The 22,434-nt window shown below is 39.3% G+C and overlaps 1 protein-coding gene across 1 annotated transcript in view; it reads left to right on the forward strand.

Annotated features, from left to right (window-relative positions):
• HSD17B12 (hydroxysteroid 17-beta dehydrogenase 12) overlaps window positions 1–22,434 on the forward strand; it is an 81,072-nt gene that overhangs the window by 45,727 nt on the left and 12,911 nt on the right. The window contains 4 exon segments of the mRNA XM_079308485.1: window positions 2,484–2,591; window positions 7,099–7,163; window positions 8,107–8,151; window positions 18,110–18,144. Coding sequence (XP_079164611.1) covers window positions 2,484–2,591; window positions 7,099–7,163; window positions 8,107–8,151; window positions 18,110–18,144 — 253 coding nt within the window.

The following is a 22,434-nucleotide window of genomic DNA, read 5'->3' on the forward strand; positions in this document are numbered from 1 at the left end:
TGACTACAAACAGTGGCTTATGCCCTCCTTTGATTCCCTGTGGCTCTCAAGTACCTCCTGGTCCTCAAGCTGAAAGCTCCATTAAGGAGTTTCACATTTTCTCTTGGACAGCAGTAGCCCAGACGTTCCTAGATACCCTGGATAAGGACACAGCCTATTTGCTTCTTTCTCTATTACTCTACATCTCAGTGTCTTTTTGGCAGATAAAATAGAAATGTGCTCTACTCTCTTCTAGCCCATCTGTTTGAGAACATCTTAATCCTTAAGATCAAGGAAATTCCCTTTTCCATTTTTTCATGCAGAGCATACCTGCTCTCTACTGCACCTTGTGCTCTGACTTACACAAGCTTACACAGAAGTGACTTGCTTTTTGCATTGTCATTTGGTTTTTCAGGTGTATCTCGTACTCTTTTCTGGAAGGTAGGGGATCATCCCACCTATTGCAGGTTCTAGGACAGAGCACAGGGAATTCAAAAGTTACAGGATACCTGAAAGCTGTTGTGAAGTGGGGAGGGAGGGTTTGGTCACCTGGTGGTATCTGCTGGGGCAAGGCAGCCTTGCATGTTTGCTTGAGCAACTGCACAAAGACCTTGTCCTCTGGTTATACCCAGTGGTCAGCCTTCTACTTTTCACATGTTTTTATATGCTGTGCTGTGCACCTTCTGCTCAAAAAGGGTGCTGCAGCTTTTTACAGTTATGTTGCTTAACTACCATAAGTGTAACAGCTCTTGGCTAGTTTTCTGAAGGCTCAAAGAAGGGTCTTGTATGAATAGTAGTATGAACACTTCTTATTTTAGTTTTCTATTTATAGTACTGTGTATATAATTTATAGTATAATTTCTGTTTATAGTATTCAGATTTGTCTTTACTGTGTTCCCTTAGTATCTCAGTAGTGATTTCAGGAAGCTTTGAAGAGGGGCTGGTAACAATCCTAATGAAGAGCGTTTAGTGTAAAAAGGGCAGTACCAATTGGGCAAGTTTGAGAATGGTGTTTGGGCCCTTTAAGTAACCTTCATTTCACAAGGCATCCGAGTGGCAGTGAAGACAGCTGCAGATCCCACAAAACAGTTAAAAATGAACACGTGTGTAAAGTGTGTGACTTAGGCTTTGCCCATCCAGTCCATTTGCACGTATGAGATGAGCCTCTAACGTTGCCCTTAATTCTGTGTCCTGTAAAAAACCAAATGTGTGTGCTAAACATTAGAACAGCTGTGTTCAAAAATAGACCATTTCTATGCCCCCCCCTCCAGTGCTGAACTTGATTTTCTTGTGACGCGATCACAAGACTGCTGCTGCAGTAGGGGCTTAATGCTATTTACGTCGTCATTTGACATAGCAACATCTCTCAGGGGATTTTTAAACAATGCAGCTGTTCAGGGGAGATGAAGAGGTTGAGGATGGGAAAAAGAGCAGAAATAATTTCATCTGCCATTAGGGATATTGGGGGGGGGAGGGGAGGCAGCCAGCAAACCCGTGAGTTCAGTAGATTCATGATTCTGCATGAATGGATGGCAGGATCATGGGAGTCTCGGCTTTCCCTTGAATGGGAAGGAGCATCATGGGAATCTGGCTGCTTCTAATCTTTTTTGTGAATGATTCTTTTCCCTTTAACATGGCACTGGTTTTTATGAATGGCTCTGGGGGCAAAGTGCTGCAAAATCCTTCTTTAGCTGTATACAGGTCCCTTAAGGAATGCTAGGGTGGGAGTCGAGTGCAGCAGAACAGAGATGCTGCAATGTTAAGCTACAATTCTGCTTTTTTGAAGTCTGAAGGGACATTGAACTGCTTTTAATTCAATATAATTTAGCTTGATGAAAGCAGAGTTGCTTTTTAAATGGAGTATTTTTACTCCTTGCCACCTTCTCTTTCAAAATGTAGTTGCCTACATTTATTTTTCCTGTTCTAGTAAGGCTGAAGATGACAGCACATCAGAAGGGCTTTGGAGTGATCAAATTTGAAGTTCCGCTCTTCTTGTTCACCCACACGTTCCCTTTTTGGTACATGTTCAAAAAACTAAAGATTCAAAAGTTTTGTGAGACCAGAAGTAAGAACAGAAATGGAGGGCAATAAAGAATTGTTTTGCATTGTCTGAAGCAACTCATTTGCCATTTGGTTTAAGTTGAAAAAAAGTGTTCTTGTCAAGCTGTATGTGAATACTGGTGTGTATATATGCTTTCAGATTTCTCAATTTTTTGTTTTATTCAAAGGTGTATAATTTGCTGTCTCACCACCTTTCTTGTCCCTTACAAATAAAATGTGCTGAATCATTTGAGAACTTATGTTCTTACCAAAAGTAGTTTTATGTGCTACTTCTGTGCAGGTAATGTTAAAATTCAAGGATTCCCATTGCAAAGGTGAAAATGTTCACACATAATGCTAGCTGCTTAAAATGTTTTGTAAAACCTAATAACTGATACAGTCTTAATATCTGAATGGTAAACTATTTCAAACTTTTCAAAACTGTTTGTTTTTTTTTTTCCTAGGGGAGAAGTACAAAGTGGAAACAAAAGTCATTGTGGCGGACTTTGGAGAGAGAGAAATTTACAATGGAATCAAAGCAGGGTTGGAAGGCCTAGAGATTGGTGTTTTAGGTTTGTATCTGATCTTTCTAAATCTTTCATTGTGGTGTTTTGTCTTGACATGTCTACTAACTTCTTCCCATACTGAAGTTTATCGAAACTAATTCACAAAAGATACTGTTTTTCTGACTAAGGCTATGTTGCTGCATGCTTGAGATGTTTTCTGCCTTGCTGTTGATATACTACATGAGATGGTGTGTTGGAGTCTAACTTCACAACGTGCATGTGTGCCTACTTTCTAGGAATTTGTAATGTTTATTGAATGTGTTCAGTGTGTTATTCTGTGATTGTTAGAGGCTTCCTACTGCAGCTTGTGACTGCACAGACTGTGACATGAGCACTTGGGGCTGTTGAGCCTGGAGAAGGCCTCTCTCAGGGGAGATCTTGTTGTGGCTGCTCAGTACCTAAAGGAGGCTTGTAAGAAAGATGGGGACACTTTTTAACAGGGCCTGTGTAATAGGACTGTTGCAAGAAGCAATGGCTTTGAGCTGAAAGAGTGTAGATTTAGATTAGGTGAAGAAAAAAAGGTATTGAAACATTGGATCAGGTTACTCAGAGAGGTGGAGGATGCCCCATCTCTGGGAACGTTCAAGGCAAGGTTGGATGGGGCTCTGAGCAACCTGACCTGGATGAAGATGTCACAGGAATTGAACTAAATGACTTTTAGTGTCCCTTTCAATCCAATTATCCTATGATTCTATGACCTAATGCCATCTTAAATCCTAAGCAAGCTTCACATATTTAGCTTAGGAGACATTCAGTTTAGGAGTAGAGCTCTGTGGGAGAACCATGAACTTTTAATTACAGAGCTGTTAAAATTCAATCATTATAATAGAACATCAAGTAACTGTCTCCTGCTTCAAAAGGCTTAAGCATTTTCTGGCCATGTTGGTAAGCTGTGTTTCTTTTGCTGATAGGAGCACAATATGCCTGAGTATGGTTTGCTGCATCACAGGAGTGTAGGTGGTGTGGGAGTCCTTGAAAAGACAAGGTGATCCCTTCAGTTACTTCAACAAATATAGACTGAGGTGATTTCATATAGGTGTTTTACCACAAGCTAAGAAGAGTTCCAACATGACAGCAAATTACCTGACTCTTTTGAACAGTGGGGTAGAGGCAATTACTTAGTGGTGTTCTGTGGTTTCTTTATTTTTCTTTTTTCCCTTGGAAACATATTATGTCTGTGTATTAACTATGGTTGATACAGAGATAAGAACTTGTGATGGTTAAACACATGAAAAAAAAATCATGTTGCTCAGACATCTACTAGTACCTGCCATCTGATAATGCACTCTTCACTACAAAACTCATCTTACTGACCTGAAGTGCAGCAATTGGAGCTGCAACTGTGGGCTATTTTAGGCATATTTCAAAGCAAATTTGTTATATGCATGGTAATATACTGTATGAACTTCATTGCTAGTAGTTAAACTTGTTGTACAATATTTGAAAATAACGCTCAAGCAAACAGTGTATATAAAAATGCAATTAAAAAATAACATTAAAGGATAAACTCCAGAATGCTCCTTACTACTTTTAACAGACTTGAGTACATACAACTCATGGCATCTAGTATTTAATTGCTATAAAAATTCAAAGCCTATGGAGTACCTTCAACTGCCAAGGATGTGTTTTGTGTAAAGAGAGTTGTGACACAGCTGTGAATGCTTTGTTCCTTGTTTCTGAAGGAAATAAGTTCCAAAGAAACTTTGAAAAGTGAAATTAATATGCATTCTAATCTGTCCTGTCAACATCCACTCGGGGAGTGTAAGGCTTGCAAGCTGCCTTCCACATAGCAATTGCTGCAGGAGGGTAGATTATTTAAATGTCTCAAAACACCATCAAATCTTTTACTGTGCAAGGTACATATCCACACTGGAAGGGTTTTTATAATTTCTTAGGCTGTGATTAGGTTATAGTGATTTAAAAAATCACGAAAGTCTGACTCTTTATAGCCTTGCACAAACAGGACACTAAAGCAGTGTGTGTGTGTCAAATTTTGTGTAAGCTCATTACAGGAAAACAAAGCACATTCCTTAAAAAGAGCCTGCTTCTTGCTTTTATTTGCATGAGCACCTTGGCTAAAAACATGGTAAAAATAGCAACTAAATGCTGTAGAGTTGTGTATTCTCTAGCTGAGTTCCTCAGCTTTTTATTTTTCCTTGCAGCCATTGTCAGTGAGGTTTACAAAAACCTCTCTTCTAACTAATTACTAGCTGTTTTAGTTGATCTTGTGTTCAATATCACCAGATTATATGATACACAGGTATTTTCTTTCCCCCAGTTATAGCTGTATTAACAGAAACCATTTGCTAATGTAATTTTTCTACACAGATGATGGCTATTCCAGGAAGATAGTATTTTAATTTTTTTATGGTAATAATTCTCATGCTTTAGTGCCTTATATTTTAAATTCTGTAATATTTATTACAATCTAGAATGTTGCTTCTGTTGAGCTGTGCTTTTCATGTGTTTTTGTATGGAAGAAAACATAGGTAACAGCCAAAAGGGTTGAGTTCTCAGGTTCCAGCATATTTCCTTCTTTTGGGTCTCATCTGGAACAGTAGGTATGAGAAGCATAGGTAGCACAGCACAGTCACCAGTGATCAATGCTGATTATTTTTTAATCTTATACTTGGAGACATAGGAGTCTCCACACGTACTGCTCAAGAACGAGCTTCTAATTATGGAGTTGCACAGAGTCTAACTAAAGTACTTACAGATTGAAATCCTTGTAAACTTCTTATTTGGAAGCTTCTCCTCACCCACGTAGGAAGGCTAAAAGAGTTTGCATAATGTTTTGCTGTGTGTTCAAAACAGCGTCTGTCAGTGACTTCGAACATGTGCTAGCTACAGCAATATGTTAAACAAGCAGAGGTGGGAAATATTTCTTTTGCCATTCTTAAATAGCTCTGATTCTTGAAAGGAGTTTGTGCTGGACAGTATCTTACCCTGTCACTATCCATTTCTTTTCTAGTTAAAATATGGTGGTACAACCCAAAACGTGTTTTTTTAAATGGTGTGTTGCAGCAGAAATGATTGCAGAAAGTGGAAAGGTGCATATCTAGGACCCAGCCTGCAGTAAGGGGTGTGAATTTCGCGTGACTGTCTCTGTAGCATGAATCATATAAGCATTCTAAATTTGGAGAGAATTACCAAGGTTAGTCCCATAACCCTGCTACAATTCATAGCCAAAATCCTTTCCAGAGAGATGGAACCAAAAATAGCTTATTTTTGGATGGAAAGAAGAAAAAAATTTGGTTCACTCTGGCGGTAGCAAGACTGGATCTTCTTCCTTTTAAAACCTTTTCACTCTTTCTAAATATAGCAAATGTCGGCTGGGAATTTGCCAATCCCCTGTTCCCCTCAATTCCTCACCTCAATTTTTAAAGGTTATTTAAAAGTTAAAAATTGGAAACACACAGCATGACTAATGAACTTCCATAAATTCACTGAGATCTGGACTGAAAGAGCTTGAGGGAGTTCTGAATGAAGTTGGTGCACTTTGCCAGAATCTCTTTCTCCTGTTTCTTGCACATTCTGCATCCCTGTTGCTACTTAAATTATCTTTCAGGCTGGGTCTTAAAACGATAGCTTTTGGCACAGATGGAGGGGCTATTTTATTTTATTTTTCGAAAAAGGCATCAGTGCCTTTTGATGACGTTTCTTGTCCCCGTGCAGACTCCTGCCTGGAGGTGCACAGTGCTGCTGAGCATACACAGCGCTTTGGGATTCTCTGGGGTGTAAGACACTATATAAATGTAAAATGTTGCCACAGCAACCACATGTCACGCGATTCACTTGCATAAGATGAACAACAGATACTTATGAAGCGGAGATCCCTTTGGGTTGCTGCTTTTTGTCTCCATATCAATGTGCTCTATGGATTTCGAGGCTGCAAAGCAGCACTGTTTTCCAACAGAATTAGAAGTTTTCTCCTGTTGGGGCTGGGCTTTAGAGAATGGGTATCGGTTTCACGTCCGAGAATAAAACGGCGCCGTTGTGCAGCATTGTAAGCAGCGTCTGCAGGCGGTCGCAGTGGTGGGCTGCGGCGTGGGGGTGCCGGGGCAGGGTTTCCCGCGGGGAATCTCCGCGCAGGGAGGCGGGCGGGGCGCGGCGCGGGGTGCGGGGCGCGCCCGCCCGGCCCGCCGGGCTCTGCTGCCACCTGCCGGCCGCTGCCCGCGCCCGCAGCGCGCTCGGCGTGCTGATGGAGCGGGAGCGGCGGGGGAAGCGCCCGGCTGCTGTCCCGCCAGGCCGCCGCTCCCTGCCGCCGCACCCCGCTGAGCAGAGACAGCGCCGTGACCCCAGCTGTGGGCCAGGTGATGGGCGGGGCAGCTTGCAAACAGTGGGAGAATTGCAATGGCAGAGAACCCGCATTCCGCTGCTGTGCGCGGGGATGCTTACAGTGCAGGAAACTTGGCCAAAGCACTTAGAATGTCTTAAATGCAACATTTCATTGCTTGGAAATTGTCGTTATGCAGGGGGCATCCAAGTGATCTGATTCATCCTTTTCTTTCAGTCAACAATGTGGGAATGTCCTATGCTTATCCTGAATATTTTCTTGATATTCCAGAGCTTGAGAAGGTAAGTGCATTTGTGGTGCCTTCTAGTGTTCTACTGTCGTTAGCAGATATTACAGAAGTATTTAGATTTGGTTAAGGAACCCACATAATGAGGTTTTCTGATTAGAATTAAGTGTTCAAAAGCTTGGAGATTTCCATAATCAGCATAACACAATGCTGATAATTGCAGTCTCACTTTTTGGTGTTCTTCACATATTCTTTTCTGCTTCTTCTGCTCCTGTTCCTGGTCTCATCTGGCTGTTGTTTATGAGCTACTTTAGCTTGTGCTGGGGGGCTTCTTACTGAAGGCAAGCAAGCACTTTCATGGATGAAAGCTGCATAGTGCATAACACTTACAAACTTAAATATGACCCTTTTAGGCAGTTCATAATGTAGGGACAATCTTGATTGTACTGAATACATTGAAAAATCCGATTATGAACAATTTCACTAGTGCATGATTTTCTTCCTGAAACCCCTGTAGCTCACTGGGCCCACTGTGCTTTTGTGTTTTCTGCTTAAGTGTTGTTAAATACATCTAGTGTTTGGTTCACCTTCAAATAAATTTCATAATGTTTAACCAAAAAAAAAAAATTAAATCCAGCTGAATAAACTTGGAGTCACTAAAATGGTGAAGAATATAATACAGTAGTTAATTTTAAAATGTGTAGAAAGATAAGAATTCATTCAAGTTCATAAGTATTGCAAATAGTGTTAGGAAATAGAATGTCAGTGTGATACACCTGTACGGTTCTGTATCAATGCAAGTCCCTAAGCAAAGATGAAACCTGACCAAGAGCAATTCACAGACTTTGCTCTGAAAGCCTGTCACTATTCCTGATACTTAACCAGGTAGGCAAGGAGAAAAGGCAGATAATTTATCCCAGCACTTAAACCCAGAGGATATATAAATACTGTTCAAATAACTTCAAATGAGTAAACACCAAAACTTTGTGTTCTTGCAGACGATCGACAAAATGGTTAACATTAACATCACATCTGTTTGTGAGGTAAGTTACCAACACTTCTTGATAATTCAAAACCAGAAAACAAGATTGTCTGAGGGAATTACTTTGACCTGTTAGACTACACAGGTTTACTTTTTGTCTTGGAGAAACCCAGAGGTTCTGATTGTCATATCGGACTGTTCTGATTGTTATGTGAAATGTAATTTATTGCAAAGATACTTATTAGCTATTTCAAAGGAGCAAGTAAGTACATAAAACCATAAAACAGCACTTAATGCTTTTTCACAATTGTTCTTTTGGTTGTTCTTGTAAATGCTTCATTCTTCTCCCCCTGCATCTGTGTTTCTTGGGGTGGGCAGCCCCTATCTCTCCGTGCCTAAGGTTTTTGTACACTGTAGTGAGAAGACACTTGAATATTTTTCTGCAACATATATAAGCAAGAGGGAAAACCAAGCTCACAGATACATGCATTAACTTTTTTTTAGAAGTTACCTTCACTTTTTGATAGTTAAACTGAAGGTTTTCTTGAGAAGAAATCAGCATGAGTTCAGGCTAAAACATATGGCTGTTCTCTTGTTGACTGACATGGGGCACATTCAAAAATGATGTTTTCATCCTAGTATATCAGAGCTTAAAAAGAGGGAATAGCTGCTTACACATCACAGGTATGCTGTCAGTGTATTAGCAGTGTGTGTTGATGAAACTCCTTGTGACTATATGCTAAACCTTCTTATGTATAAGTGTGTCTCTGTTAGCTGAGGGTTAATCTTCTGCCTCAAAGCTAAAATATTAAAAGTTTCAAATATGGCCCAAAAGATTAAACTTTTTTGCAGCTCCTTCTGGTTTGGTCAAGTACTAAATTAATCTAGTACAGTTCTTTTGAGGAGTCTAAACTCTCTTTGGTTTCCATGTGAGGAGACACAACACCTCTTAAAACAATGCTTTAATAAGATTCTCACACTTTATTAAAACATAGACAAACAGTGAAAATGCAGTCCTTGCATGACTGAATGGGAGTTGGTAATGTCAGCTTACTGCTGCAAGCTCTTGCTTCTGTGTGTGTTTTATTTGACATCTCAGAACTACTTGTTGGAAAGTTAGAAATGCTGTAACAGTGAATCTTCAGAAGCCCTTCACCTGGAAAATGTCTGTGAGCCTGGCAAGTACAGATTTTCTAGTTGACTGAGAAGGACAGCCCATGGTCTCTTGTTGTCCCCTTGGAAGATTTAATCAGAGAAGTCAGTTATTAGAGAGTTTTCTCTTAAGGACAGTTTCTCTAAAGGAAGTGATTTAAGTTAACAGAGCTGCATCAGGTGTACATCTCAAGAAGTGTCACAGACCTCTGCTGAGGTGTGAGGTCTGTGCTGTGCCAGCAGAGGGAGTGCACTATTCAGTGATAAAAGAATTTGGGGTGTCAGTCTTAGTGGGAGTGTTTTGTTAGAGTAGAAAAGTTACAGATTAACTACTTCAATATGTATTTCTGAAGATGGGAGGATAGAATAGTAGTTTGACTCAGCATACATCTAAAGTTCAAGAGATGCAGCTAGTCTGTGTTGTTTTCCAAAGTAAACTAATACTTCAGTTGTAGTGTCAGTGTTCAACAATTTAACAAAATTGTCATACAGCTTCTTGTAAAATTTGCATCCTCTCAACCCCTTCAAATCATAAAATTACTATTTTTGCACATACAGAAACTTACTGAAGATCAGCTTGCTGTGTATTAATAGTGGTTTTGCTTCTGTTTGTAAACTTTTTTGTGACTGTGAAGAGCTCTGCTATTGCATTTAATCAGAGTTTGAGCATAAGATTCCAAGCTTGAAAATGTTTTCTCCTGCATGAGCATGTTGTGTAATTAAACAGTAGGCATGCCAGATGCTTAGTGTTTTGGGGAGAAGAGCACATTAGAGATGTGTGCCATCTGTAAGACACTTTTTTGGGAGAACCCATAGAACTAGAGAATCATGGTATGAAAAAAATAAATTTAGGAAAAGTCTGAATATCTTTTCACTTAGACTTTTAGGATGTAATTCTGTGAATATTTAGTTCTGTTTTTGAGATTGATACCGTCTCTTATATAGATATATGCACGCATATATATGTGTCTTTTTAAAAAGAATAATTAGAATATTCTCTCTTGTTGTCTGACTAAAACCATAAAGTTTGTGATGGAAGACAGCACAAAGTTCTTAAGCAAGAAGCTGAAGATCTGCTGAAATGTGAGAGTACAGGAGAGGCAGAACTACTGCCTGTTCAGGCTCTGCCCACCGTATCTCCCAATCCTCATTAGAAGTGTGATATAACCTGTACTGTTATGTTCTAGAGCATTGGCATCCACTTCCTTGCCTTTTGGACCAACCTTTCTCAGAGCCTAAGGGATGATGATATCCCCTGTCCTCTCAGTAACCTGCACCATGTGCCATCAGCAGCACCTTTTGGACAGCACAACTCTTCTGGTGTGCATGTCAAGTAACTCCAGTTCTGGCTGAAATGTCCCTTGGACGTGAAGTGGGGAAGTCAGGATAATTAGCAAAATAATAATTAATTGATTTTGCAGAAAAGCTGAAATCCGTTTTGTTGCCGTAAGTATAGGCAGTTTTGAAGCATAATGCTTAACTTTTTGATCCATCTTTTTCTTCGTTAGTCAGCTCATTGGATTTCCTAAGGGATATGCAGTGTGTAAGAAGGGGTACACTGAGAAAGAAGACATCATCTTCACAGGAGACAAATTTTCAGCCTAGTTGGTCCTGCTGTTTAGTATTTTTCCCAGCTGCAAAGTTTCTAATACTGTGGAATTTTGGCAAGTGTTTTGAGAGCTTTTTTCCTGTCATACCTTTCAAAGTCTGTGTCTTTCCCAAATCCTATTCCATGCTCCCCTACCTGCCCTCATCGTGTCCTTAGAGCACTTTTGTATTAGATCACCCATGAACTATGCAATTTTGGGGTTCACTCAGTTTGGCATGAAGTGTTGATTACTGATGTGCCTTTGAAGCACCTGGTGCATCACTGAAGATCAGCCAGATAAAACTGTTTAAAACATGTCGGAAATCTGATGTATTTTAAAATACTAGTTTAAAAATTGACAAAATACCACCCTGTCCCCCAGCCAAAGTAGATGCTTTTTAAGCAGTCTGGGCATTATCACATTTCAGTGGTGATGTGCAATGCAGGAGTTACTTTGGTCTTCATCTAATATACAAAAAAAAGTAAGTGTTATGGGTCTTGATGCTATAAATAAAGATTTTTCATTTTGGTATTTTCTCAGGAGACCTTGAGACTTAATACAATCATATACAAGGATTTAATTGACAAATGAGGAAGAAGATGAGGTAGTATATGTAGTTTTATGGTTCTTGTCATAATCTCATCTCAATCTTCTGGAGGGATTTAAATAGCAGAACTTTAATGATTGTAGCAGTTCACATAATGTGAGTTTGTATTATAACTTTTGGATATCTTGTTGCATTTTGAGACACAGCTATTAGTGGCATTGAGTGAAATATCAAGTCAAAAATCCCTGGTTTTGTTTTATTAACCAGCAAGTGTTGAGAAATCAAAATTTCCACTGTCCAGTGGAAAAAGTGAGTAGGTAATGAGCACAGAGAATAGCTTCAACTGCTTCAGGGAGCCCTTGTTTCACTTTTGAAAGCTGGAAGAGTTACTTGGTATGGAAGGAGCTGCAAGTTTGTTATTTCTTTTGCATCATCATAATATGCTAATTGCATTGGGAGTGAGGCATAAACTTATGTTCTCTTGAAAAATGAGCAGCACTAAATAGTTGAGGGAGTGCTGGCTTAGCGGTTGATTGATTAAGCAAAGAGCTGAATTGGCTTGCAGGCTATTATATTGTGGGGGGATGCAAATTTTAGGCTTGCAGGCCAGGCTTCACTTGGGAATTGGCATTAACAGACAAAGTGGGAGAGGAAATTGTGTACATGTACATCCCTGGTGTCTGGTAGTTTTCACGTTGATGACTTTACTCATGTTTTATACTAAGTGTCAATGCAAAAGGCTTATAGGCCTTACAACATCAAGGATTTTTGTTGTCATATTTGAGATGGTTTTAATTTTCTTGAGATTTCAAAATACATACATACTTCATGTTGAACTGGGAGATCTGGTGTCAGCTGCTCCCATAATGGAGGAGTAGTGAGAGGTGAATTCCACCAGGTTGTGAATCCCAGGCAGGACATGGGAAAACTACTACAAAATCTGAAACTGTGAGTTTAGGAAAGAAAGCTACAACAGAACCCACAAGCAATATAAAATTGAAAGGAGGGGCAGCAGTTAACATAGTTGAGAAAGAGGGGGAATATTCTTATGCAGACGTGTGTAGAAAGAAAGCCTGGGGAGCAGCACTCCTTAAAAGATGGTAGGAAATGACATCCCTCTTTCTCTCCAATGTGTGTTCAGGTGGGCTAGTGCAGCCTAATACCACATCTGTAAAAGTACTTTACCAGAAATCAGGTGGTAGTTGCTTGTCTCCTGCAAGAGCCCTATATTAAATTTTGTATTTGCTGTGGGAAGGCTCACAGGAAGTGGAACAAAATTCTGAGGACAGTGGCAACAGTGACTTGTGAGAAGAGTCACACACTCTGTTGTGTGTGTGTATTCCAGTCTAGTCAAGAAATTTTTTACATTTATATTCAAAGTCATGATCAAAGAGGGGGTTGATGATTTAGCCAAGTACATAATACAAGTTTAAAACAGAGAGGGACAGTTGCCAGTGCTTGGAAAAGAAATAAGCATCCTGTGAAGGTGGTCATTAATATCATTCAGATAGTCCAGAGGGAGAAATTCAATGTGATGGTTTCCCACCTTGCTGACTTTGAACCTGAGAGTGTGATACACAGAAAGCTGGATCAAGGGAAATGTGGCCATTATAAATACTTTTAAACAATAGTCAGAGAAGCACTGGGGATTTTTGTTCAAAGTACAAGTAACTTGGGGAATTCAGGAAATCCTAGAGTTCTGTGGCTTTTTGTAGATTTGGGGTTGACACAAACACATATTTTGCCTCTTGAAAAGAGGAAGTTCAGCCTTATTATTTGAGCAGTCTTTGTCCTGTGTAAAGGGCAAGAGGAAAAATATGCTTATTTTGAGAGCTTTCAGTTTTTAACTTGACTGCAAAGGTTTGTGGCTCTAAACAAGAAAAACTTTCTCTTCTAAAACTGTCCCTCAGAGGAAAGGCACTGAAAATTAACAGGGCTTATTACTTTCATAGTTCCCTTTTTATGTCTGGTACCCCTGACATGGCCACATGGGTTACTGTGTGAGTTGAGCTCAGGTTTATTTGCTATTTTTTACAAATATAGAGAATTCTTCTTTGGCTTGGGGTATGAGCTGCATTAAGAGGTTCCTTTTTCAAGAGGGACACATTAACAAACTTTGTAGATGTTGAGAATAGGCCTCACAATCAGTTTAGCTACCAATGCCTGAAAGCACTTCCTTGGTTTTTCAGTGTACCATCTGCAGGCAAGGGTGCCAGTTAACTTTGTTAAGCAGCTACAGCATTTGTGAACTTGTGTGAATCCTCTGCCCAGACACTCTTGAGTTCTCATGGTAGCAAGTGATTTTTTTTGTACATGAGTGGGTGCACCACAGGGAGTTCTTGATCTTTAAAAAGTTATGTTGCTTTGAGTTATTAACATTTCACCCCAGGTTTGTGAATGAGAGAAACTTCTTAGCTGTTGTAACACTGTAGCAAACTTCTCCAAATTCAAGTCTTACTCTTCCTTGTCTTTGTATAGCCTTAGTTACAGAAAGAGTATCATTACACCTTTCAAAGTGGAAAGAATGACCTGCATTGTAACACCATAGAATGATTTGTGTTTGAATATGCAACTGTGGTATTTGATTTCTGGCATTGTATAACATTGTTATTGTTGTGGGGCCTGTAAGATCAGAAGGATGACTTTGAATATTCATCTCACATTTTCCTGCTGTATTTTAATAGTCTGAGTAACATCACTTGAAAAATATTCAAAAGTATTATTTTTATTGTTATTATTATTATTTCCAAAGGCTCTATTTCTGAGCTATTGCTTGGACCAGATTGAGGAAAGACTACAACACAGTGATAACTAAGAATGGGAGGTTTTCTTCTGAAGAAAAATCACTGGAAATCCATGGTTATAATTTCCAGCTATATTTGTTAGTCCTTTAATAGCAACTTTTAATTGTAGTGCCTGCTTTGGAACATAAATCTAGCCATATGTCTGTGCATTTTTGTATTTGCAAGTAGGAATCTTTGTTTTGTTAAGGTAAAAGCAGTGTTACTTTTTCCAGAACTAGAAGGTAGAGGACAGGTTTGGTGAGGAAGAGTGGACAATGCAACCAGTGTTTGCTATGAATGTAATACATGCTGTTGCAGATAAAAGGGCATCAAGAAATGATAGCTACCTATTATTGCACTGGTTACCTTGAGTTAGTCATTTGGCCTGAGCATTCTGGAACTTGAGATCTGGATGGTTATGTATGAAGTTGACTTAAAAACAAGCAACCATGCAAACCAAAGGAACTATACTTCAAACTCTGTGGCTGCATTATGTGTGTATGTGAAATAATTGGAGAATACATAAAAACAGAGTGCAGCAACCACTCTTCATGGTTGTGTGCTAAACATAACTTTTAGCCAAATTCTAAAATATCAAAGATTAACAACTTCTGATGTTGAGTGGTCTGTCCTGAACGAATTTGTCAGATGCACATGCTTCCTCTGCTTTAATGCAAATTTTCAGAAAGAGAAGCCACTTTGTCTTGGATGAGCTGGCAGTTTTCATGTAGCCTAGCTACTTTGGAATTGCCTGAGACTTCAGTGTCTTGGGAACATTCATATTTTCAGCTGTAGCACTCAAATTTTGTGGAAAGTGGTATTCCTTCAGGAAAAGATTTTGGGAAGGAAGCCTAACTATGTTCAGTCATCACCACCTGAAGGAATTCTTTCTAGGGTAGCTCCCAACCTCTCCTTTAGGCTTCCCCACACCTTCTTCTACCTGTATTAAATTGCAAAGAAACAAAGAAACTAACACTACTGTAAGTTCTGACATCCTATATGCAAATTCGTATAGATTGACTTGCAAGGTTTTCCCATTTATGAAATACACTCCATTACAGAACAGACTATCTCTAAACAAACCTAGATAAAATTTGAATTATTTATCTGGGAGATATTTATTCAGTTCTAGATGTTTTAGTTTTGAACTGCCATTTTTCATAATGACACGTCTGAGATTACAGCTATCGAAGATGAGTGCTAACCAGTTTGACTGTTTTGAATAGTCATACAATGCAAGCACAGGTGCACACCACTGACACAGTTATTAGTAATAAAACTACATTTCTGCTATTAATTGTTTCATTTGAATTAATGCTGAAAATATTTACATGTGTATAAAATTGCCAGACCTGAGTATGGCTGCAGAATACCCTGCCAGCATTTTTCTGATCATGCACTTTGAGTGTGCAGTTGGCTGGGTCAGGTGAGTCTGACTCAGAGTGCTGCCTTCTGTTATCATGCTCTTTAAAAATAACAGTGTTTTTACATCAAGATACTGAATATTCATTACTATATTTTTTTACACACATCACAAGATGTAAAGATACTGATAGAAATTTTAGCCCTATTTCACAGAATTTTGAAGTTCCCTCAAAATAAGAATTTCAGTAAAACAAATGGACGTGATGTTGAGTATGAAATCCTGTTTTGCCATCAATATTTTTCTGTGGAGGGGAAAAATTGATTGCCTGTCCAGCTGAACTTCAGAAACAAACCATTTAACACAGTTGGTAGTAAGAGAAATCTTGATTTCTCCCCAAATTGCATTCCTACTGCTGCATTTCAACTGTCAATGGCTTCATAGTTTTTTATTTTATGTAAGTCCACCAATTATTGTAGCATATTTTAGTAGCCAGCAGGTTTGTGATAAACTGTTAGAGCTGCTTGGTGGGTTGCAATTTGTGTTTTAGCCCATGAATGCATTTGTGTGGATTTATGACAAAGTTTCAAACGTGGGGTCTCCTCTACACTACAGTGGGAAATTGTGTACTGGCTTTTCACATCATTTATGGGTTGCCTAAGGGAAGGCAATTCCAGTCCATGTCTGTGTGCCAATCTGTGGAGATGATATGCAGCATTATGCTGCCCTGAGAGGAGAGAAACAGTATGCTGCTTTTTGCCAAGGGATCTGTGGAAGAGATCATACAACTTGGATCAGATAAAAGCTCTTCCAGTCTTGAACTAGTCCTGAAATCAGCCCAAATCATTCTTTATCCTTTAAGATTAAAATAAATAGTTGTTTCTACATCTCCTTTGAAGCAGTAGTGTATGAAAAAGCTCATGTATGCTTAAACTTAATACTAGAGGTTTTTTTGAGGGTGCATCAGATCTGTTTAGCTTGTTGATGCTTATCAGCTCTGAAGACTTAGTTTGACTTCTGGGGCAGTGCTGACAGCTAAGTGTGTCAACAGCTGACTTCATGAAAGGAAGGCCTGTTCAACTCCTGCCTGTACAGTCCCTTATCAAAACTGTCATGCAGTGTGGCTGATGGCAGAATCTATTCCAAGGGAAAAATGCCAATAAAATGCAAAACACAGCCCTTCTCTAGTGTTTTCTTTGTGTCAGCTGCAATTAACTGAGATTGTTTTCTTTTGTGGTTTTTTTCTCCTTTAGTCTTGAAAGGGTATGTTTTATAATTAAAAAGTAAAAACAAACAAACAGTAAAACCTCAAACCCAGATTGAGTTATATGTAAGGGCTAATGCAGTGGTGATAATAAAATGAGTGGCTTCCTACAATAAAATTAGTTTTTCTGTAATAAAAGTGCTTACAGGTGTTTTGTGTGCCTATATATGCTGATTTCTTTTGTGTGTTTTTCTTCCCATTCTATTCAAATATTCAATGTTTTAAGTTATAAAGGTAATTTGGATCAGTGGGAGTATTGTTACGTTTTGGTGTGTGCTAGTTTTAGTATTTTATTACCCACCCCACCATGTTCTCAAAAACTTTGTTGGCACACTTTTCAGATGTCAAAAGTGATAGTTTATATTTCCTGTGTGATCTGTCCTTGGTGTCAGTGACAGTTATTCATAGGGTTAGTTGGGCAGGACGGAATTTGGCACAAGCAGAATTTTGATCCTGTTTCAGGAAGGCAGAAGTTTTGAATTTAAATTGTATTTTAGGGTGGTAGTAATTAGTACTGGGAAAATTAACTATTTTACGCTAATTTAAATTTTGTCCAAGTTTGGATCAATGCTTAATTTGTTTCCCTTGTCAGAGATGCTCTGTCTGCCACTGGGAATCTTGTTTTAGGATTACTGCTCTGGAAAATCCTTCAGCCAGCTTGTAGATAGATTGCTCAGAGTCATAATAAAGTCAGGAGTTTCCAGAGCAGTGAGGAGGTTTGCCAAGCGACTTTCCTCCTGGGGGTGTAGTTTTTTCCAGTGTGAAAACATCTGTGTAATCAGCAAAATATATTTTGGAGTCCTAAGTATTTTCTGTAGGTAATAGTGTAGGAAACTTATGTTCACTAATTCTGTCAGTGCTGTTGCTTCTCCATAATTTATTTTTGTCTTAAACTCAGCAGTTCAGTAAGCCTAGCTAAAATGTTTAGAATCTTGGCATAGGTGGTAAATTTAGTCAGTCTTGAGGAAGACAGGTGTTTTTTGCAGAGAGAGAAAGATGCTGCATGTACTGTAGTACTCTGGTGTTTTAAGGTTCTTTAGAGGCCATGGATGCTGCAGAGTGGTGAAGACATTTGTTTTATTTACTCTTGTGCTACTAGCTAGATGGGTTCACCAGATTCAGTGCACACACTACTTGACAGAGCCAAGTTATCCAGGTAGAATAAAAATAAACTGCCCACGCAAAGTATGGTCTCTGCTTCCCCAGCCGTGCTTGGGGTGGAGGGGGTGGCAGCTGCTCCTGGGAGGAAGGGAGGCTTCCCTCGCTCTCTGGCTGTCTGGTGTCTGCATTCTCAGCCATCACGAATGTTTTCCTTTTGCAGATGACACGATTGGTGCTGCCCGGCATGCTGGAAAGGTGAGTCACACTAACACTATCCAGACAAAGTCATCATTATTTATAGGGGAGAATCCTTTCTTGAAAAATTCATTACTGTGACTAATCAGCCTAGTCTCCATGTTTTAATGGCAGAGTAATGCTGGGTGAGTCACGCTGATGGTGCATGAATCATCAGACGGTGGAAGCCTTTTCCACTCGATTCCCTTTTTATTTTTCCTCTCCCTTCTCTACTGTTGTGGTGATTCCTTTTAGAACAGAATTTAAAAGCCCGTCTGACTCATCAGCACTAACTCAACAACCTGCTATTCTGAGGGGGTGGTTACAGTTCCTGGGAATAACCTTCTTAAGGCTATTTCTCTAAGTCATTGTAAGTAAAATGGATGCAAAGAATATGTTCTCATTATACAGTAGGAGGTATATTGAGGAAAGGCTGTGATCATTTGGAAAAGTAGAATTGGAGACCAGCTCTTTAGAATAACACACCATTGTAGACAGGGAAGACATGTTCTGACTTTTCAGCTAGCTCCCAGGTGAAACCAAAAGGTTCACGATTTCCATTTAGTCCCCCCAGGCTGTTTTCCAGCCGATGTTGTCTCTGCTGGCTGTTTGCCTTCTCTCTTGGGGTGCTAACCCTGTCTTGCTGAGGGTTGCCCTGGATCAGGTTTGAGCTGTGTTCACAATTCTGCAGAGAACTCTGTAGAACCGTGCAAACGAATGCGGCAGGAAGAGTCTGTATATGGGGCAAGCCTCCAAATATAGCAAAGATGATGGGGAAAAGGTTTATTTTGTGTCATCCCACTGTTTGGGTCTTCATTGCAGGCCAGAATCCAGTTATTCAAGTGTTGCACAGATGTTTTACTTTTAAAACAAAGCTTCTTCCTGGGTGCAAACTATCAGAGCTAATGGTCAGTGTCCAGCACATCAGGCGAGCTACGATTTTTACTTAGCCAGTCAGGAGATATGAATAAGTTTATTTCATGTAAAGAGGTTTGAATAAGAAATAAAGACCCAAGACTGTGCTCTGGGGCAGGAGTGTAATATTTCACAATGAAGCTGGAGTAGAGGGTGAGGATTATAGTATGAGGGTGATACATACTCAGGGCTTGTAGGTCAGAAGCTGTTCCTTGTCCTTGTACTATTTTTGATAGATAAAGGGATTTGTTTTTTGTAAAACCACTGTCCTCTGAAGGTGCCAACACCAAAACCTTTATAGTTTTGAGAGGATTTAATGTTTCATTATTAGGTTTTGGAACTTAAAACTCTTAACAGTTCCTTGCCTCAGTTTCTTCTTTGTTTAAAGAAATATTGTAGCTATCCATTTGGCAGTTATCTCTTAAGCTTTTCAGGACAGAATGATGTATTCTCTACTTAGAGAATATCCTGTATAGGTTTTTCTGTTACACATTCACATGGGTAAGATGATTTGAATGAAAGGCAGCAAACCAGAATCCTGCTGACTTCTGGTTGTGACTGCCCTTGAGCACACAGTCTTGCCTCTTATTTCTCTAACTGCATGACTACCTCAGGGATTCCAAGGATAAATGTTCAAGAAGCCTGGAAAGAAAAGGGGGTTTAAAAAAATAAGTATGCATCTTGAAGTTTTTCCTGAATATAAGGAAGATAAAAGACTGCTCCATTTGGATTGCAGCCTTGGTTTCCATCTCAGGGAAAAATATTTGAAAAAGCTTCCATTTTCTGTTTGATTTTTGTGAAGTTGATTGGGTTTGCAGTGCACAGAAGCAATGCCTGCAGCTGCCAAATCCTGCACAGTCATAGCTCACAGGCCATTAACACCACTAGGAGTCTGTAACCACAGGAGGACATGGATGTCCAGCAAATCCAAGGGCATGAATGGATTGGAGCTGGACTCGGCTGCTCTTTAGGTCAAGCATATATTTCTCACATGGGACCACAGGCTAGATAAAGAGCTCCAGACTCTAAGAATAAAGCTAGACTAAGAGTCTCATTGTCATTCCTCACTTGTTCAAGGTGGAGAGCATGTTGAGTAGATAGATGTGACGTAGCGTGCTACAGCATCTTGCAGCTTGCTCTAGTGTGTACTTTTGTGTATTTGAATGTTGGTTTTATGACAACATATTGCAAGATAAATACAAAAATTGAACACACTTTGAATGCTTTGTATCCAGGTCTGATAAGAGAAAACAAAGCTACATCTTGGTATGCCTTTTACTTTTTATTTATAATAAACACAGCAGCATTAGATGAATGCCACTTCTGGTAATGGCGTTTAGATTATCTGCTGTGACTTCTCTCCTGTGCTCTGAACACTTAAAGTGACAATTTATTACCTGAAGCTTCCTATTACACTTAAATGAGCAGTTCCAGTATAAATATTCAGGCTACTGTCTGAGATGGGAAACTCATAGAACTGAAAATCAAGGCTTGATGTCTTTGGGAACAAAAAAAGCCACCACCACCACAAAATCAGTTGGCTGTTGCTAGACAAATACCAAACTATCGTATTTATTGCCAGGAAAGTAGCAAGTGCATAATTACATTACAGAAGAAGCTTGCTCTTTCCACTTGGCATGCAGCTGGAGCGGGCGCTGGTTGCCACAGCAACAGGGAGATGGCTAAATATAGCCTCCCTGGTGCTGGACCACTTAAGGTAGAATGACAGGGAGGTGTGAGGGTGTGGGCCTGGCTTTCTTCATCTTAAACAACTTTTTCTCTTTGGTTTTGGTTTGGTTTTTTTTTCCCCCATTAACAGCACAGTTGAATTAGATGGAACCAAAATTTCTTTTTATCACACTGATGGTTGAATAATTAATCAGATCCCTCCCAAAAAACATTTATTCTGCAGTTCCTCTAAGAAGCCAAATTGTTATTGGAGTAATTGAGAGTGCTTCTTAAGTACTTATGTGCTTCTCGATTTCATTTTATCTGAGGGTTTTAAATTATGAGCTTTTAAGGTTAGGAATGTTTTCTTTACAATGTAAAAATACAAACCACAAAATCCCCAGTGGCACTGACTGCTTCAAAGAGACCAATGCACAGAGCTTCTGCAAGGGGCTGCTCTTAGTGTTTTGTATTTCCAAAAGGGCTTTCTTCACTGGGTCAAACCATGAATTCACTCCATCTAGGTGGTGGTCACGACTCCTGCTAGAAAGTTGCAGTGCAGCCAGATGCTGCGAGACCTGTGCTTGCAGCCTGAATGTCAGCCTCTCTTCTGAAGCTTCAGTTTGCTCTAAAAACGTGAGGCTCGTGTTTATCCATATCAATGTTATCCTTCTTTCAATCCTCTTAAGCTTTTGTCCTCACTTAAGTTTTGTGGCAAGTATTCCCCAGTCTGAATATGAGAAGAGCACTTTCTTTTATTGGATCTGAATTTCAGCCTTTCGTTTAAATAAATGTCATCTTTCTTTTGTATTCTGAAAGGATAAATCAAGATCTTGATCTTTTTCATTTGCTAGTTTGTGCACTCTTACCATGGCTGCTTTTAATACTCTTAAATAACTAAATTGATGTATCAGGATGGATTTTTTCCCTTCTCTTCCTCTTTCTTAAATCATCAGTTTCTTAATATTTTTGCTCTGTATTTGGAGGTATAAAGATGGTTTGTAGACTGTAAAACAAGATTTTGGTGTTGGTGGAGGATCTGTCCCTGCCATTCCCAGCTTCCTCTTATTTGGTTGGTTTTGGTGACTGCTGCACAAAAGGAACTCCTTTGTCCAGGTTTTTCATGGAGGAGACAGTTGATTTAAAGTCCTGCAAGGTTTGTGATGAATCACAATTTTTTCTTTAGTATGCATTGTTGGTTATTGATGCTCTCTTAATATTGATTTTTCATCTGCCATTCTGTAGTCTGTTCACATAGCAGCCTGAGCTTTTTAAAAAGTTCCTTATAGTATTCTCCAATCTGATAATCTCTTAAAATGCATAAATACTCATTTCAGTGCTAATCTCCATTTGAGCTCATGAATAAATATCAGTCACCACCTGTCTTGATATGAAAAACTTCTAGCATCCACTGTTAACCTTTTGCTGTCATGAAAATTCGTGATTAATTTGTGATCTTATGCTTTCTATGCTATGTATCTTGATCCATGTTATACTTTATTTCACCAACTAAGCCTTGCAGGGATGTCCTGAAAAGCACAATGAACTTTGGCAAAGGTGCTTGAAATCCTGAATGACTGAAATTATTCTTTTGTCACATTTGCCATCTCATTCCTCGAGACAAATCAGTCACAGATGTAATTCACACTTGTATCAAGTGTGAATCAAACAAGCCATGCTGGTTTTAATCTGTTGTCACGATTTCCAAATAATTTATATTTTTTAAAT

Source organism: Erithacus rubecula (genome assembly GCF_903797595.1).
Source record: "Erithacus rubecula genome assembly, chromosome: 6".
NCBI lineage: Eukaryota > Metazoa > Chordata > Aves > Passeriformes > Muscicapidae > Erithacus > Erithacus rubecula.